At 63.0% G+C, this 17,948-nt stretch overlaps 1 protein-coding gene across 3 annotated transcripts in view; it reads right to left on the bottom strand.

Moving 5' to 3' along the window:
- MOB2 (MOB kinase activator 2) overlaps nt 1–17,948 on the bottom strand; it is a 36,202-nt gene that overhangs the window by 5,306 nt on the left and 12,948 nt on the right. For 2 of the 3 annotated variants that reach the window (XM_059398432.1, XM_059398422.1), the window contains exons 2-3: nt 3,097–3,257; nt 2,450–2,543 (exon numbers count right to left, since the gene is read on the bottom strand). In XM_059398432.1, the coding sequence (XP_059254415.1) occupies nt 2,450–2,543; nt 3,097–3,257 (255 nt within the window). Of the gene's footprint in view, nt 1–2,449; nt 2,544–3,096; nt 3,258–10,176; nt 10,302–17,948 lie in introns of those variants that run through there. The other variant, XM_059398413.1, reaches the window with a different exon arrangement.

Consider the following 17,948-nt stretch of genomic DNA (forward strand, 5'->3'; position numbering starts at 1 on the left):
ATTTACCGATGAAACTTGACCGCAGGCCACAGGGTTTGGTGTGGTCCGCAGAACCCGGCTCCCAGCGGGGGCCTGGGCGCACGGCCCCACGAGCGGCAGCCGACTCGGCGACCTCTGCCTTGCACTCAGCACCTCTGTGCTGCTGACGTTTCCGGGAATGTCTGGTGTGCTTGAATTTTTTACCATCTTTCATTTACTGTTTGGCCCCTCTGCTTCTCGTCCCTTGTAACTCCTCTTTCCCGCCTTCTTTTGGGTTATGTGTTCCTCTTCCCTTTCAGTTTACCGACTGCGACTCTGACTACCCCCTCTACACGACTCGCCAGAGGCCGCTTGCGGGAGTCGGAATGCACACCCCACCTGCTCTCCCGCCACGCCAGCCCAGCCCGCCGCCATCTCCTCTGCTGTCACTCATCAGATGGCTCAAAGCACTCGAAAGGGACAGTCCCTACTTCCATCCCTGCTGCTCGTTCTGGACGGACGGTCCCGGTCCCCTTGCTTGGGGACCCCTTGCAGAAGCAGGTCTGCCACTGTGGATGCTTTAAGTCTTCTGCCATCAGAGAAATGTCCGTATTTCAGCCAAGCCCTGAAGGACATGTTTGCCGGAAGGAGGACTAGGCCTGATTGCTCTTTACTGGCAACACGTTAGAAATGTGGCAGAGCTTCCTTGTGGCCCAAGGGTTCCGATGAGCACAGCAGTCACTCACCCATGTCCTCGAGGGCTGGCTCTGCTCCGGGAAGGCCTTCTCTTTGCCCAGTTTTGTTATGACCCGCCTGTGCATGGAACTCAACAGTCCGTCCTACTTGGAGTTCACTCAGCTTCTTGAATTGTATGTTAGCGTCTGCCAAGCTTGGAAAGCTTCCAGCCATTATTTCTTCAAACACATTCTCCATGTAGCCCTTTCTTGTCACCTTCTGGGCCTCCCAACACAACCCTCTGGTTTCCAAGTCTAGGGCCCAGCAGGGTGGACACAGGTCTCAGCCCCGCTCCAGGCCCCAGGCACACATGTTGGTCCTGGGGCAGCTCGGGGACCTCTGGCAAACCTGACTTTTTCTCCTCACCTAATTTGACATCAAACAGCTGCTAGGAAGGCAGTAGAACACGCCAGGCCCTGGAAGCCTCGAAGACCCTGCGAAGGCAGCTGCAGCCAAGAAGAACGAGAAGTGGGGGCTCAAGCTCCCCAGATTCCATCTCACACCGAGCTCTACGCACTTTCAAGGAGTGTCTTCTCAAGCCTGGAGATACTGAAGGACACTGGGAGCAGAGACAAGCTTCCCACTGCCTGCCCTACGGGCCACCTCGGACTCCGCTGGGTCGGGCACAGCCAGCAAGCGTCCTTCCGAGTGTGCCACACACAGGGCAGCTCTAGGACACGGTTGCCGCTGGCCTCCAGCATCTGCAGCGGGGCGCTCTGCTCTGCTCTGCTGAGGGCACTTCCCTCCCCCAGGCTCACCTGCCCCGCCCTCCCGGGTCATCCCTGGCTGCGGCCAGTGGGGACACATGTAATGTCTGGGCTCCCATCAGTGGCCCTTTCTGGGTGACAGAGTGGAGTTGGCTCTCCAACCACTGTCTACATTTGCTCCCATAGGACCTGGCCCTGAGCTGTGACCTGCTGGGGCCACAAGAGTGGGGCCTGGCGGGGCTGAGACCTCCGCGTGCCTGAGCTGGAGCCGGGTCTATGCCTGGGAGCCTGGCCGGCAGCTGACTTTCTACGCAGCAGGGGCTAGAGGCTCCCGCGTGCTAGCAGCAGCCCTAACGATAAGAGAAGGTGTGAGAAAAGGGCTCCCATGCTGTCCCCTCAGTCCCAACAGCCCCAGGCTGAGCCCAGCAGCTGGCCTTCTGTCTGCAGCCGCCGTCCACCCCTTCTGCGATCAGAGGCCAGTGGCAAGCCCATGCCGTGCAGTGGCTCTCCCGCCCCCGCCCCGAGCAGCAGCTGCCGCCAATCCACCAGGGTGCCTCGAAGCCCCTGGGGTTCCTGCCTACTGAGGACACAAGTGTACACAAGCTTCCAGAGGAAAACGAACGCATCTGGGCCCATGGAAAACTCACTGAGAAGGCATCCCAGCTCCAAAAAAACCAGCCAACGGAGAAAGCAACGAGCGGCCTCTCCACCCAGTCCCTCGCTGTCCCCCTCCTCACTCCTTTGACACCGAGCAGGAGCTCTCGGGAAAAGCCATCCTGCAACCAGACAGCTAGCTGAAGCAGGGAAGCACCTGTAGCTTCCTGACGTGCCGTGGTCTTACAAAACCCACTGAGGCACGTACTGTGGAAACACCCCCGCCCCACGGAGCTCAGCCACCTGCCTCTGGCCGGCTGGCACCCCACACCCCAACAGACCCTATACCACAGAGTGCCTCCCCTGTCTGGCCTTTGTCCCCACAGGGACAGGAGGGGCCGCCGCAGCCAGGACCCTGCTGAGGAGACACTGCCGGGGTGCCGTGAGTGACTCACGTGTTGCACACGGCCATCGTCTGGCACGCCTCTCCTGTGCAGAACTCTGAGATGGTGCTGTACTGTAGGTTGACGTGGTGGAAAAACGTGGTGGCTGCAAAAGAAGAGAAGGCCTGGGCATGAGAAGCCACCACTGCGGCACCGTTCTGTGTCCCAGTGCCCTGCGGACCCACGCAAAGCCGGCGCACACCACAGACCAGAGACGCACGTCCCAGTGCAGAGCAGTGGCCCTGGACGCCGGCCACTGGCCGCTGTCGTGCGCGACGGGCATGTGTCTGCGTAGCACCAAGCCGGGCAGAGAGCCAGTGGCCAACCGGAGTCCCCTCCGTGAGGGCTGCGGCAGGCAGCCATGCCGTGAGCCCCGAGCCCCAGGCCTGCCAGGTGGCTGGAGTTCAGGTCCACTCTCCCCTCCCACAGGCCGCAGCCTTCCCACAAACTCGACACTGCCAGCCCTGCAGCCACACACCCACTCCAGACACTCCCTGGCACCGGTGGCCCAGCCCTGGCCCGGCCAGGACCTGCAACGGGTCCTGGTGTTGGGGACCCTAAGCACAGTGCAGGGCCGGCCACCGGCTCCAGGGAGTCCTCGGTCGGGTGAGGGCCTGCGGCCCACTGCGGTGCCCTTCCCGACCCGGCGCCCCACGCACTGTTGCTGGCCAGCCACTCGTTGAGGTCGATCTCGCGGGGCAGCACCACCAGCTCCTTGAAGCCGACGTCGGTGATCCTGGACCTGGCGTACTCTGGCTCCAGGTACATCTTCTTCTCCTCCGCGGCGGGCTTCTTTCCGTTGGGCTTTGCTTTAGACTTCCTGCCGGAGACAAGGCAGCGGGGGTCACTGCGTGACAAAGACAGGCATGGAGGCCACGAGCTGGGTCTCAGGACGTGAGCTGGGCTGTCCCCGCCAGTGGGACAACCAGGGGCTCTTTCTGAGAGCCCAGGAGACTCTGCTCCCAGCGGGCCCCAGGAATGGAAAGGAAGCTGCTCTGCCCTCCCCTGCCATTGTCAGGGGCCCACGGCCCGACTGGCCGAGCCCCCCGCGCCACGACAGGAAGTGGGATGCGGACACACATGCCAGAGGCCCGATGCCACAGGGCCACACACGGACGCCAGGACAGGCAGGTGGTTCGGGGCCCATTGAAGGGGGGGCTGGCAGCCGCACTAGTCAGGCTCCAGCCCCCACACGTGACACTGCAGACACCTTGGCCCACAGGGCTGCCAGGTGGGACACAGGGCCGAGCTCTCCTGGCCCAGGCCCTCGCATCCTTCTGTGCAGCCGACCCCCCCGCCCGGCCTCAGAGAGGCCTCGCTGTGTGCCCATGCGCCTGGGACTCCCCTGCACGGCCCCATCCTGCTCACCTGGGCTCTGCCCCAAGCCCACAGGGTAGGATCCGGGCGGGGGCGGGGAGGTGGGCATGAACCAGGCATTACAGAGATCGCAAATGACCTCTTTGCACCAGAAGTTTTTTCTGCTTACAAAAATAGTTGTTTTCCACAAAAATACACTGTCATACAGAAACAGAATGGGCTCGTTATAGCTATTTTTACAGGACTAAATACATATTTTTGAAACGTCTGTTTTTCCTTCAAATCCTGCAAACATCAGTACCTATGCCCCATCAACCAGAGTTCTCGGGGCTGAAGGGCCTCCCAGACTCGCCTCGTGCCAGCCGCCCAGAGGCCAGAGCCAGGGCCGCGGTGTGTGCAGCCTAGTTGCCCAAACAAGGTAGAACGTGTCCTAAGAGGGAAAAGTGGCCAGGACAGTGGCCCAGAGCCCACGGCTGGGAACACGGCCCAGGCTGGGTCTGTCATAAGTCACTGAACGTCACAATGGAGCCCACACTGGGCAAATGGGCCCGGACACTGGATCCCGTGGAGGGCCGTGTGTGGACATGGCCCTTCCCAGCAGCAACCGCCCAGTGTGAAGGAGCAGGGGGAGTCCTGCCATCTGGGGAGCAGCTCAGAGCAATGCTGTAACCCTCCTGTACCTGCAGGGACTCCCCCTACCGTCAAAGGGTTAGAATTCGGTTCCTGGGGGAAGTTCAAGAAACCGAAGGAACATGCCTAACAGCACGAGTCTCTTGGTTCTCCGTGGGACGACTCCGTTTTCAACGCTACAAGGGGACCCAGTGCGACTCGCAGAAACAAACCGCAGGTCAATACTGTCAGGACATCCTACTGACCAGAAAGGCCACCTTTGGCTATAAATTCTCAAGGAGGTGTCATCCCCGCCCCAGGAGCAGACGCTCCGGGGAAGCGTGTCCGTCTTCCCCCGGGGACAGGATGAGACAGATGGAGGCCCCGGAGTTCCAGCAGACACGTCCTTCAGAGCCCCTGTCGTGCTCCACGGCGCTGAGGGGCAGGAGTGAGCACGCCCGCCCCACAGCCCAGCCGCGCACACGACCGTCGGGATGGCCGTGAGGCCGCCCACACACCTGGTGGGCTATGGTCGGGGTGCTGGCTGGGCTGGGGGGCTGGGGGCTGGGGGGCAGGCAGACTGAGGACCTGGCCTCGGGGCTGCCATACTTGGCCAGGCCCCACACGCTCACACCCTCGGCGTCTGCAGCGCCCGCGCAAGGAGAAGCAAACCGGCTCACCCCTGGCCTCCGTCTCCGGCCCGGCAGCCCAAATGTGAATGCTCCGTGGGTCTCAGCTGGGGCGCGGCCCGCTGTGGCCGAGCCGGACATGGCCGTCCTAAGGACTCCGGGCACCCAGCTCCTTGTGCTCCTTCCCCGCCCTCGCTCCAGTGGGGCAAAAGGTCTCTGCGGCTCCCTGACCCTGTCCTTTTCGTCTGTTTGGAAATGTTGCTAGTGGTTTACTTAAGAGAAACAGGAAGGAAAAATGCTCCCCGAATGCCAGGAAAATGTTTTCCATCAGCTTCTCAGCAAATCTTCTCCTTAAAAGGCGACGTGTTCTCAGCCTCCTGGTGCACCACCGGGAGTGGCCAATGCCATGCAGGGCCACAGTGTCCTGGGGACAGGGAGGGGCCGCGTGCTGCCTGGGCCGCGGGAGCAAGCGCGTGAACGTCTCTTCCTCGCTCTGTCACACACACCTGCAGTGAGGACATCAGGGGTCCGTCTGGCTGGGCGGGACTTGCCACTGGGGACAAGAGTGGACACATGCCTCTCAGGGCCCTGTGGCCCCTTGGACAAGACAGCAAGGCTCCGACCTTCCCCAGAGCACGCAGAGGAAGACTGGGCCCTGAGAGGGCTCAGGAAGCCCAAGGGCTCTGCCATGCCCTCAGATGCTCCACCAGGAGGCTGGGCGGCCAGTTCACTCCCTGCCCCCTACCCTTCTCCTGACCCTGGTCTCTGCTACTGAGTCGCATGCCGCCCTGCCAGAAAGCCTGAAGTGGCCTGGAAAGACGATCTGTGCCCACAGCGCCAGGCACGAGGGACCAGCCCACGGGATGCACCTGCAGCCTGCGCCGGTTCTGCCCTGCTCACCCCCCGCTGCGTCCAGGCCCCATCTGACCCCCGCCTCCCCACCTGTGCTCTAGGCGCACCCCTGCCTGTGCCTCCCCTCGACTCACACCTGGCTAGGACCAGCCCTGAGCTCGCCACACACGCTAGGCCTCGACTTTTGGGTCGAGAGGACTCTACTATCACACGTGTGGGGATGCGGCATGAGGGGCCCGGGCTGAAGACGGCTGCCTGACCTCCTCTTCGTCCTGCTGTCCAGGAGCCGCGTCAGCAAGTGACGTGAGGACCATGCAGCAGAACCAGCCTATGGGCAGCTGGTGCCGGAGCAGCAGCGGGAACCGGCACAGGACAAGTTGCCACTGAGGCCACACTGGGGCCCACTTGGGGACTCTGCCTCAGGAAGGGTGTGGCACCCTTGTGCTGGCAAGTCCATTTCCAGGGGAGACTAGGAGCCCTGGAAGGGCGTGGGCTGCGACATCTGTGATCAGAAGGCCTCCGCCTCCCCACCCTTTCCCCCCCTGCTGCTGTCCACACCTGTTCTGCAAGAAGCGGGGCAAAAAGGCAGGTGCACACCAGGCCCGCCAAGCTGGACTTTTCCAAGCTGCTTCCCCCAAGCTCCCCTGCCCCCATCATCCAGGGAGGGCCTGGGAGCCCTGGACCCTGTGCAAGCTGGAACGGGCCGCTCTCCCAGGCCGGCCAGTGCAGATTTCCGCACAGCCTGGTCACGGGGTCTTCTTTCCTTCAGTCCTGCAGGCAGGCAGTGACGATGGGCGCGGACGCAAAGGTACAGGCCCGGGCCCCCGGGTGGGAACGGTCTTGCAAACCCTGCCACACGGGGCCCTCCCACCCCAAGTTCTGTCCCGGCCGCGGCAAACCATTTGGCCCTTCTGAGTGCCGGAAGTGGCCCTGGCCCAGCCCCGTTCCTCTGCCCTCGGCAGCAACAGGCCATGTGATGCCTGTCCCTACCGCCACATGGGGGGAGAACACAAGATCCCATGCACCCCACCCCACTGGCACTGAGCTCTGGAGCAGGCTCTGTCCAGCCACGGCCCAGACGGCTGTCTGGGGGCCGCGCGGCCGGGCTCCTCCTCTCTGGCTCTCCCCCTATACTGCTCACTGGGACCCCCAGGGTGGCAGTGAAGGGACCGGATGGTGGACACAAGGCTGTGCCCTGCCACAGGGCCTGCTGGCACCCTGGGGGGGGGGGCGGGGAGAACATGGCCACAGGCACACATAGAGACCTCCCAACAGAACCCTGCGCGCCGCTCCTGGTCGAACGGGTGGGCTCCGAGGCCAGACCAGCCATCTGGGAGGGGCCCAGGCTCCACGGAGAACATCTTTCTACTGTGTCCTCACCTCACCCTCCCCTGCTCCCGACACCTTTACCACCTCCGCAGCAGTCCCCACGGCCCACACGTGCTTGGCCTGACACATACCACCGGTCCCACCGGGAAGGCCCCTCGGGCTGTGAGCCGGCACCGCCACAGACCCCACCATGTGAGCAAGGGGACACAAGGGCGCAGGAGTGACGCCGCCTGACAGCCACAGCAGGGGTCTCCCCTAGGGATGCAGACACACCAGGAGAGAAGCACCTGCCAGGAGCGCCGGGAACACTCGAGGGCCTCGTGCTGACGCTCCCCACCGAGAGCCGGCCCCCACCGGCAGATGTGGGGTGCCCTGGACCCACCCTCCAGGAGCAATCGGTAACTGCCAGGTCTGGAACATGGGATGCCTCCTCAAGGTCTCGGCCACGGTGGGGCAAGGGGCTGGTGGTCCCCAGGCACAGAGCAGGGCCAACTGCGCCCAGCGGGGGGTGGGCCACACTGAACCCGGAGAAGCCCCTCCGCCCCACCGCTGCCCCTGCGGTGCCCCGGGACGCCGGCATCCCAGGACAGCGGGGTCTGGCTGTAAAGGAGGCAGGGCAGGCGTGGGAGGTCAAGGGAAGCACGAGACACCGCGTGGGAGGAGGTGGGTGGTGAGACGCGCAGCCTCTGCCGCTGCCGGTCTGGAGGCGGCCTCACTGGACGGAGACCAGAGACCCGGGGGTGGGGGAGCAGGATGAGGAGGGGCGCGCGGACGCAGGAACGGTGGACGCATGGTGCGCAAAGGCCCCAGAGACAGTGCTCCAGGGCAACAGAGCCCGTGCTGGCGGCAGCCTGGGAAAGGAGGGGCCCCCGGGGCAGGCGTCTGAGGACGGAGCACGAGCAGGGTCTCCACGGTCCTGGGCGCAGCCCGCCGCTCCCCACATCAGGCTAACACAGGAGGGAGCGCCTAGGCCCGGTCCCGACGGGCGCGGCCGTCTGGGGTGGCATGTTGGGTGGGGCAGGAGCTCCCCCGGGTCCTGTGCACAGGCCCATCTGCTCCCCATGGGGCCGCCGGGCCCAAAGTCCAGGCTCTGTAGGGACGTTAGACAGCCCTGTCACCCAGACGGTCAGGGCACACCCGGGGCCCCCACCAGGACCAGACATCACCCTCAGCCCTGGGCCGAGTGAAAACACCAGGGCTTGGCACCACTCCCGACCCCCAGGTTTCCGACGCAGTGGGCCTGAAAACCACTTTGGACACGTGGAGGTGCCCGCCTGTGTCGCGTCCTTGCCACTCTAGTGCCCTGGGGTCACTCTACTCCCTCCCGCTGCACAGCCTCCGAAACCAAAAGCTGGGAAGACACCCCCCATGGGACCCCCATCAAATCCCCACAGGCCACGGCCAGCGGGTGCTGTGGAGAGGGTCGCGCAGGTCATTTCTCATCTTGGGTTAACTGCCTGGCGGTCAGCACCCCCAAACAGCCAAGCTTTCATAAGCCCTTGTGTCCCTACACAACGAGACCCGTCGAGACGGAGGACGGCAAGGCAGACTGAGAAAGGTACACAGACACCGTGGACACAACGTGCACACCATCGGGTGCTGCGCGCCCCGTCTGACCCCCGGCCAGGGCCGCAGCGTGGCCACCAGCCTCAGACTTTCACTTCTCCATCGGTGAAGGACCACTCTTCCTCTGGCACCAGGCTGGAGCGTCACCCGCCCTGAGAAGTCCTCTCGGCACCCTGGTGAGAGTGGCCTGGCTCGTCCCCTGCAGCGACGCGCCGACGCCCGGCCAGCTCAGTCTTGCCTCTGTCCTCTGCAGAGCCTGCTTCAGCATTCGCTCTCTCCCACCGTGCACATGCACACAGGACACGCACCCACACCGGCACCCACGGTTCCAAAGCTCACAAGCTAACATTACGGAAGGACAGCTCAGGGCTAACAGGTGGGGTCTCTGGTTTCTACTAGGAAGTCACTGTGAGTCCTCCCATGTGGCACGCAGGTGACCGGCTGTGGGGACGGATCCCGGGGAAGAGAAGAGTGAAAACCAGAGGTGCCCACAGTCAGTCGAAGGCTCTAGACTGCCTCGGTCACCCTATGCCGACCACCAGCTGGGCTTGGCTTCCCCACTCAGACAGTCACCCAGAGGCCTGCTCAGCTTCATTACAATTAAAGACAGAACTGGAAAAGCAAGAGACATTCACTTTCCATTTTAAAAATGATGACCCGCTGTTCTCAGGCCAACCTAAGAGGTTCGTACCGCAGGAAGCTGGGTCTGAGTCTACACCGTGACCCATTCCGGCACGGGCTCCTGTCAGCACGGGTGTCCTGCAGCCCCTCCGAGCCCCCCGGCACAGCACAGGACCGCCCCCTTTGAGGGTCAGGCCGGCCTGCTGCTGCCTGCCACCCCCACACACTCCCACCAGCAGGCCACGCTCGGTCTGCCAGCGCCCGAAGCAGCTTCCACCCAGATGCAGAACCAGCACTGGAGAGTGTCTCCAGACCCCTCCACAGGTCAGAAAAAACAATTTAAAAAGCTGTCAGAAACGGCCCCTAGAGCGGACAGCTGTGTCCCATGGTCAGGTCTCTGGACAAGGCTACTCAGGGACAGTTTCCGGTCATCCCATCTGGGGACAACCAGACAGACACCACGCTGGTCTGGCAGGCCTGGGAGCGGGCAAGGCAGGACTGCCGTGGTCACAGACATGGTTAACCACAAGGAGGGAGCCGGCTCACCGGCAGGCCCCTCGTCCTCCCCCAGAGCCTGCAGGGCCGCACCCCCTCCGGGAGCACAAGCTCCGCCACGAGCGACAGGACAGGAGCAACGGGACGTGCCGGCACTCAGGGAAAACGTGGCTCCAAACAAAGTTCCCGTCCAAATCCCAGGGCTCCCCCGCCCCGCCCCGCGGCTACACGCCGCCCGCAATTACAGCCACTGTTCCCCAGGCTGAGCCCGGGCCGGGACTAGGGACCCCCGACCGCCCCCGCCGCCCCTGCCCCGTTCACCTGAGCACTTTGCCAACAGCCTGAAGCACCATTTTGCAGCTGAGTCCGGCTTTGCGGGGCTGGCTGAGCAGAGCTCGGTCTGTGGGGAGACTGCTGGGATCTGCAAGCATGCTGGGGCAGCACAGGGACCAGCACGGCAAGTGGGAGCCAGGGTGGCGGACAGCCGGACAGGGTCCCTCCTCCCGCTCCTCCCTCCTCCTCCCCTCCAGGACACCAGCCAATGAGGACACGGCGGGGGGGGCGGGGGGGCAAGCAGCTGCTCCTTCTACAGGCGAGGGCTGGCCAAGTCCACTTAAATGAGGGAGTGTCTCAATGGCCTTTTCTAAGTAGCGCCTTGCGGGCACCATGTGGGATGAAGGCCACTGCCCAGGAGATGGCTGGGAAGGACCCATCGGCGAGGCCCAGGGTGGCACCACATGGCCCTTCTGACAGGGCAGGCAGCAGCTCTGCCCCAGGAGCTCGTGCGGCCGACATACACCCCTCGCCTGACCCCAGCCGAGCTGAGACAAGACAGCGGCGGGGCCGGGACGCCGGGCTGCAGACAGACAGGCTGGCCACACGCCTGCAGAGCACAGGCCCGGTCCCGCGGCCCACCGACACTCACAGGCCCTGGAAAGACAAGGCTGGCCGGCTCCCGGGGTGTCCCGAGGGGCAGTGAGTGGGCACTGGGCAGAGGCTACTTCTGGAGGGCAGGTCTCCACAGAATGCCCAGAGCGCCGTCCTGTGGGGCTGCCAGAAGCCGAGTGCCCAAGGCCTTCTTTGCAGCCGTTCTCGACCCGGGAGACCGCAGGGCACAGGAGGGCCCGCGTCTGGAAGAGGACGGTGCTCCGCTCAGTCCTGGCTTCAGTTCTGACCACAGGCCCTGGCTTCAGATCTGACCACATACAGTGATGGCCCGGCCCCACGGGCTCCTCTGAGAAGCCGCACCCAGCACAGAGCACGGCCGAAGTCCGCCGGGCTCCTGCGCCCGTACGCCCAGCTTGGCTCTGGCCTCCCCCCACCCCAAAAGGCCACGTCCCACAAAGGGCCCTGCTGACCTTCTCATCTGTCCAAGTTCAACCCAACTCTGCAAGGGCCCCCAAAGCCACGGAAAGGACAGATCAACGTGTCACAGCAAAAGGCAGCCTCTGCCCGGCACAGCCGAAGACACCAGCAACAGCGCTCCAGTCACCGGGGAGGCAGGACAAGAGAGGCTCCTTCTGTCCCGGCAGGACACTGTCCCCAGGGCCAGCCTGGGAGTCTGCATGACCTCAGGCACCCCCTTCACTCGCTGCCGGCCCGGGGCAGACCCACTAATGGGAGGGCCACACCTGCCCTGGCGAGACGGAGTCCCCCGGGAGGGGAGGACCAGCCTGCAGGGCCGCAGCGGAGCAGCAGCAGGTCGTGCGGGCTCACCGTGTTCCACGGCCCGCCCTGCGATCAGAACCAGCCAGTTCTCCAGGGAGCCCTGGCCCCTTCTACTGCAGAAGATGAGAAGCTGACAGCCGGCTGCCGGGCGGTCCCCTCCCTGGTCCCCAGACAGCAGGGAGACGCGTGTGTGCTCACCTGCCGCCGCAGCACGGTGTGCACACGCTCATCCTGACGCCCCCGACAGACCCATTACCCGCGGGTCACTCCTGCCGCCGTCCCCTGGCCTGTCTAGGGCCTCCCCCTCCAACAGAGACACCTCTGAGGAGACACAGGGTCTGAATCACTTCGCCAAAACCAGTCACGGCAGAGGGAGCGCCACACGGTCAGGCAGGAAGGCCAACGGGCCCGGCACCCTGACGAGTGGCGCGGGAAAGCGCAGGCTTCACTGAGCAGCACGTGGGAAGGGCTCTGTGGCTGAGTCCAACGACACAGAAGACAAGACAGGATGAGCAGCCCCCGACCGTCGAAACAGCCCGGAAAGACGCGCACAAGTGAGGCCGTCTCAGCAGTCAAGTAACTTAAGATCGGAAGAGAGGGGCGAAGAGCTCGCAGGCGGAACCAGAAATGAGCCCCTGAAATGCAGGCGCAGTCGGAAGGGACACAAAGCCAACGTGGCAAGGAACACAAGAGAGAAAGAAGGAGTTTTTTGGATCAAAAAGGAATGAGGAGACTTTCGGGTGCGTGATGGCAGGGCGGCGGGTCCCGGGAGGACCCCTCCATCACCAGCAGCTACAAACTGGGTAAATCACAAAGCAGTGGGCGTCAGATGCTGGACAGCACGCTGGTGGCTCGGGACGGTGCCTGAGAGCAGGCGACCCGAGGGTGAGCAGAGAGCCACTGTGTGCCGGAGGCTGGGGTGCGGGAAGGCGGAGCCCATGCAGGCCCCACGGCCTTGGACAGAGGCCAGGGTCAGAGCTGGGGCTGCTGGGACATGCAGGGCCGCGTACCGGACAGCTGGGCTACTGGCCCGCCGGCCCGGAGAAGGGCCTCCAGAAGGAAGGACGGAGCCAGTTAAGCCTCTGACCGACCACTCCGACGAGGGCACGCAGGGCCCCTCCACAGGGCCTGGCAAAGAGCAGCTACAGGCAACGGCAGGCCCTGCCGCCCCCAGAGCAGACACGGAGGGCATCCACAGAGGCGCCCGCCCGCTGCCCTGGAAGCCGCGTGAGCAGCAGGGCTGCGGCAGCCCGGAGGAAGGTCTCCCCCGAGCTGCCCTCGCTAGGCCTCACCCAGCCTCCAAGGGCCCTGCTGAGCCAGCCGCAGAGCAGCCGCAGGCCGGAGCGGCACGGCACTCTGCAAGGAAGGGTGAACGGCCGGAGCTCCGGCCACACTCGCCGCCACCCATCTGACACGCGTGCGCACCCACGCACGCGCACAGGCACACAAAGCAGCAACGAACGTTACCATAACCGGGAGAAACGAGAGCCTGAGCAACAGACCCGGCGCAAGAGCGCCGCGGCACGCGGCAAGGCCTTTAGGCCACGCGACGATCCAGGGGCCCGCAGGCGGGGACCACCGAGTGTGGGCGGAAATGACACACACAAACTCTTGTACAAGCCTAAGTTCCCCAAATGGACAAAAGAACAAATAGGAAGGCCGAATTTATCATTAAAAACCTTTCTACAAGGAAATGCCAGAAGCAGGCGGCTTTGTGAGTGAATTCTACCAAATACACAGAGGAGTAGTACTGGGGGCGCCTGGGGGGCTCCGTCCGCGGACTCTTGGTTTCGGCTCAGGTCCCGACCTCGGGGTCATGGGATCGAGTCCCGTGTCGGGCTCTGCACTCAGTGGGGAGTCTGCTTGAGGGTCTCCCTCTGCCTCTCCCCCCCCACCACCTGGACAAAGACAGGGAGAGAACCATTCTTGCGCACACGTTGTCAGGAGACAGACGAGGAAACAGCGCGCAGCCGGTCAGAGCGGCTGAGGAAGAACAGCACGAGGTGAGATCAGTTACAGACTGTCCTGCAGGAACACGGGTAAAACTCCCTCAGAAAATACTAGCAGGCGCCTGGGGGGCTCAGTGCCTGAGCCCGAGCACTCAGCCGCTGCCTTCGGCTCAGGTCATGATCTCAGGGTCCTGGGATCGAGCCCCGCATCGGGCTCTCTGCTCAGCAGGAGCCTGCTTCCCCCCTCCCCACCTGCCTCTCTGCCTACTTGTGATCTGTCAAATAAATAAATGAAAACAGAAAAAAAAAAACACTGGCAGAACCAATGCAGCGACGTATCAAGGAGCATCATAACCAGGAAAGCTCCGTGTCTGGAGTCTGAGCTCAGCTGGCACGTGAGGACCAGGGAATAGAACCCACCACATTTCCAGACTAAAGGAGGAAGAGCTGACTCGACAGGACATGGCAAAACGTGCGCTTACGCTCCCAGCAGGACGGACTAGAAGGGAACCTTCTCAACGGGAAAAGGGCAACCACCAACAGCAACAACGACGTCGCAAGTTAAGGGGCGCCTGGTGGCTCTGTGGGTTACGCGTCCGACTCTTGATCTCAGCTCAGGTTCTTGATCTCGGGGTTGTGCGCACAAGCCCCAAGGGGCAAAGCCCGGCACACGTCACCACAGAAGCTACCAGGCTAGCAGACAAACATGAGGAACTGCGGGTCGGCGGCGAAGCGCAGGTGATCCACCCCCGACAAGACTGGCTGACATCAGACACACCCAGCCCCGAGCGCGGGTGAGAAGGCAGGGCAGCTGCATGCTGCCAAGCTGCGGCCAGGAGCAGGACCCGGCACAGCCGCCTAAGAGCACCGCTGGCAGCTGGCCCTAGAGCGGAACCTGCCATCCGCTCCGGACCGGCGGGCCCGAGCCCGAGCACTCAGCCAACGGCAACGAAGTGTGCTCACGAGGGCGCCCCAGGACGCTCACGGCGGCGCCACCACGGCAGCCAGATGCTGTGAACAAGCGCGGAGTCCACCGCCGGAGGAGCCGACGGATTCCGGGGTGTTCATCCCACAGACACGGCTCTGCCCCCAGACGCCGGACGTATCCAGTGAGACGCACCCCGCGCTCAACCTCAGACACCAGGTGAGGGAAGTGCCAGCAAGAAGACGGCTCCATGCATACGAAGCTCTACAAAAGGTGCAGCTGACCTTTGCCGAAGTCAATCCCTCTCAGGAGGGGGCGGCAGGGACACCGGGAGGACAGAATGTTCCGGGCTGGGGGTTGAAGCACAGGGTGCTCGCATCTCTCAAGACTCAGCTAACGGCACACTTGACATCTGTCTGGAAACTATCTGCCAATTTGAAAAGACGAAGTTTTTTAAGAAGGGAAGAGCAGGCATTTTAGCGAAAGCCACAGGTGACCTGAAGACAACGACACGGCACAGGGAACGGGCGCACACGAAGGCACAGCTGCCCACAGGGGACTCACCGTCCACCAGTGCACTTGGGACACGGACAACTCCCTGCACAAGACGGCTAGCTGCGGGGGAAGCTGTATTTTCATCAGACTCCGAACAACACTTTCCATGAGGAGCCACTGTTACAGACGGAATGCGTGTGGCCAACCGTTCCTACCTGCTGGGGCTGGTGTCTGGACTCGGAGCCTCTGGGAGGTGATGAGGGGCAGTGAGGCCATGGGGTGGGCCCCACAATGGGATGGGTGACCTTGAAGGAGAGAAACTGATCTCCGCCCCCAGACCCCCAACACCTAAAGCAGCCAGGACCCCATGAGACTAAGGGTGCTGTCTACGCAGCCCATCCATGATGTCCTGTGCTGGCTGGTGGCCTGAGCGAGGTCGGCCAAGTTTGCTCAAAGAGAAAAGGAGAGAAAAGGTGAGCCGAAGACCCCAGACCCACCCAAAGTGTCTTTCAAGTGGAAGTTCTCAGCTGGGAGCGATACTGTCCTAGGGAACACTGGGTACTATCTGGAGACACGGGCTGAGGCCAGGCAGCCCCCCGCCCTCCCCAACCATCGCCCGGCCGCACCTGCTGACCGTGTGGGGGTGAACAGGCCTCCTGTGGTGTACACAAGGAGCTCAGGCCCATGGAGGCTTCCCAAGCGCCCCCAGACTAGCAGCAGCATCTGGAAGCTGCCTGAAATGCCAGCTCTCAGGACCCCCAGCCCCACCAGCCTGCGCACTCTGCACTGAAGCCGGCACGTGGGTCAACAAGCTCTCCAGGCGGTTCTGCCACAGCCAACGGCGCTGAGGACGTCCACAGAGCCGACGACACCACAGCAGCACTCCGAGTCCGGTGTACGAGGAAGGGGAACGGGAAGACGCTCTGGCCTAAGTTAACACGTCTCCCGTGAAGACAGTGGGACTGGGGGCTACACGAAGCTACCTGCAGAAAAATATCAACACTTAGAAATTACAATTTATCTTTTCTTCCTAATTTTTATCTAAATTCTCGTTTGCAGGCATACAGCACAGTGCCGGGTTCCGGCGCGCAATTCGGGGATTCCGCACTGACAACAGCCAGTGCTCGGCACAACCGGTGCCCTCCTGGACGCCCACCGCAGCCAGACCGGCCCCGCCGCCTCCATCCGCCTCACGGAGAGTCTCCCACGCTCGGCCGCCTCCTGTCTCTCTCCCGTGCCCTAAGCTCATCTGTCCCGCTCCTCGCGCTCCACAAGAGTGAGCTCACACGATCGCGGGCTCTCTCCGGCGACGTCCTTCCACGGAGCACACCCTCGGGCTCCATCGAGCCCCGGTTCGGGCGCTGTGCTCGGCTCGGAGTCCGCTCGTCCCTCTCCCTCCGCTCCTGCCCCCGCTCATGGCCGTGCGCCTCCTGTCTCAGACCGATCGATCGATCGATCAATCAACAAGTAAAATCTTTATTTAAAAAGCCTCTCGGGCTCCACGCACATCACTGCGAACGGCGAGCGGTCGTGCTTTCTGACGGCCGAGGGATGCCCCGCACATACGGACACACCCCGTCTGTACCCACTCGTCCGCGGAGACGGACGTGGACCGTCTCCCTCGTCCGGCTGCTGTCGACAGCGCTGCTGGGAACGCTGGGGCGCGCGGGGCCCCTCACGGCTTCTCTCTGTATCCTTCGGGGGAGTCCCCAGCTCGCGACCGCTGGGGCGGCGGCAGCTCCATGTCCCCGCCCCGAGGCCCCTCCCCGCCGCGTCCCCGTGGGGCTGCCCCAGCTCGCGTCCTGCCCGCAGGACGAGGCTCCCCTTTGTCCGCGTCCTCGCCTGGCGTTTCCCGACTCGCTCCGGCCGTTCTGACAGGCGCCACGTGGCGTCTCGCCGCGGTTTCGATGCGTTTTCCGACGCTGAGTGAGGTTGAGCGTCTTTTCCGTCTCTTGTGGGCCGTCGGGGGTCTTCTTGGGAAAGTGTTCGTGTCTCCTGCCCATTTCTTAACTGCATTGTCTGCTGTTTGAGGGCTGAGTTTGGGGAGTTCTTTACAGGTTGTGGACACGGACCCTTTACCGGGTGCGTCACTTGCAGACACGTCTCCCGCTCGGTAGACCCCTGTGGTCCTGGCCACTCTCCTCTGCTGCGCAGAAGCTCTGCATCCTGACGTCCCGGTAGTTCATTTTTGCTTCTGTTTCCCTGGCCTCCGGGGACTCGTCCAGCAAGAAGCGGCTCGCGACCAAGAGGTCACGGAGGGAGGGTGCTGGGGCGGTCCGGCTAGGATTGTGATGGTTTCCTGTCCACGTTTACGTCTTTCATCCGTTTTGTATTTAAAAGATCAACATTTCTAAACAGTCTTCTTTTTTATCATAGCAAAAATGCACATAAATGTACCATCTTCACCAGATCAGATGCATTAAGCATGTTGTGAAGCCATCCTTACCAAGGGTCTCCAGAACTTCCCATCTTCCCAAACAGAAACTTTGTCCTCATGAAATACCACCCCCCAGCCCTTCCCCAGGCCCCATCATCTACTCTCTGTCCCCCTGAGACACCGACCCCCATGCCTCCCCTGGCCCCTGGCACCACCGTCCACTCTCTGTCCCTGCAAATCCGGAGACTCCAGGGACCCCATCTGGGTGGGATCCTGCAGTATTTGTCCCTCTGTGTCTGGCCTATTTCACTCCTCACCACGTCCCCCAAGTCCATCAGCTGTGGCAGGTGTCTGTGTGTCCCTCCGTGGGACCGAGGGACAGGCTGGTGTTGTGGATGGACCACGTGTACCCACGTGTCCGTCGATGGACGTGGGGGCTGCTCCCGTGGGTCAGCGGCTGTGAACGCGGGCGTGCAAGCGTCCACACGCATCCCTGCTTTCGGTTCTCTGGGTGCATAACTAGAAGAGGAACGGCCCGATCACACGGTCATTCCATTCTCAATTTCTGCAGGAACCGCCACGACGTCTTCCACAGCAGCTGCCCGGCTTCCATTCCGCTGACCGTGCGGGGTGCAGGGTCCAGCCTGCACGCCCTCCCACACGCGGGGCTCCCGTTCCC

This window comes from Mustela nigripes, chromosome 1 (assembly GCF_022355385.1).
Source record: "Mustela nigripes isolate SB6536 chromosome 1, MUSNIG.SB6536, whole genome shotgun sequence".
NCBI classification, from domain to species: Eukaryota; Metazoa; Chordata; class Mammalia; order Carnivora; family Mustelidae; genus Mustela; species Mustela nigripes.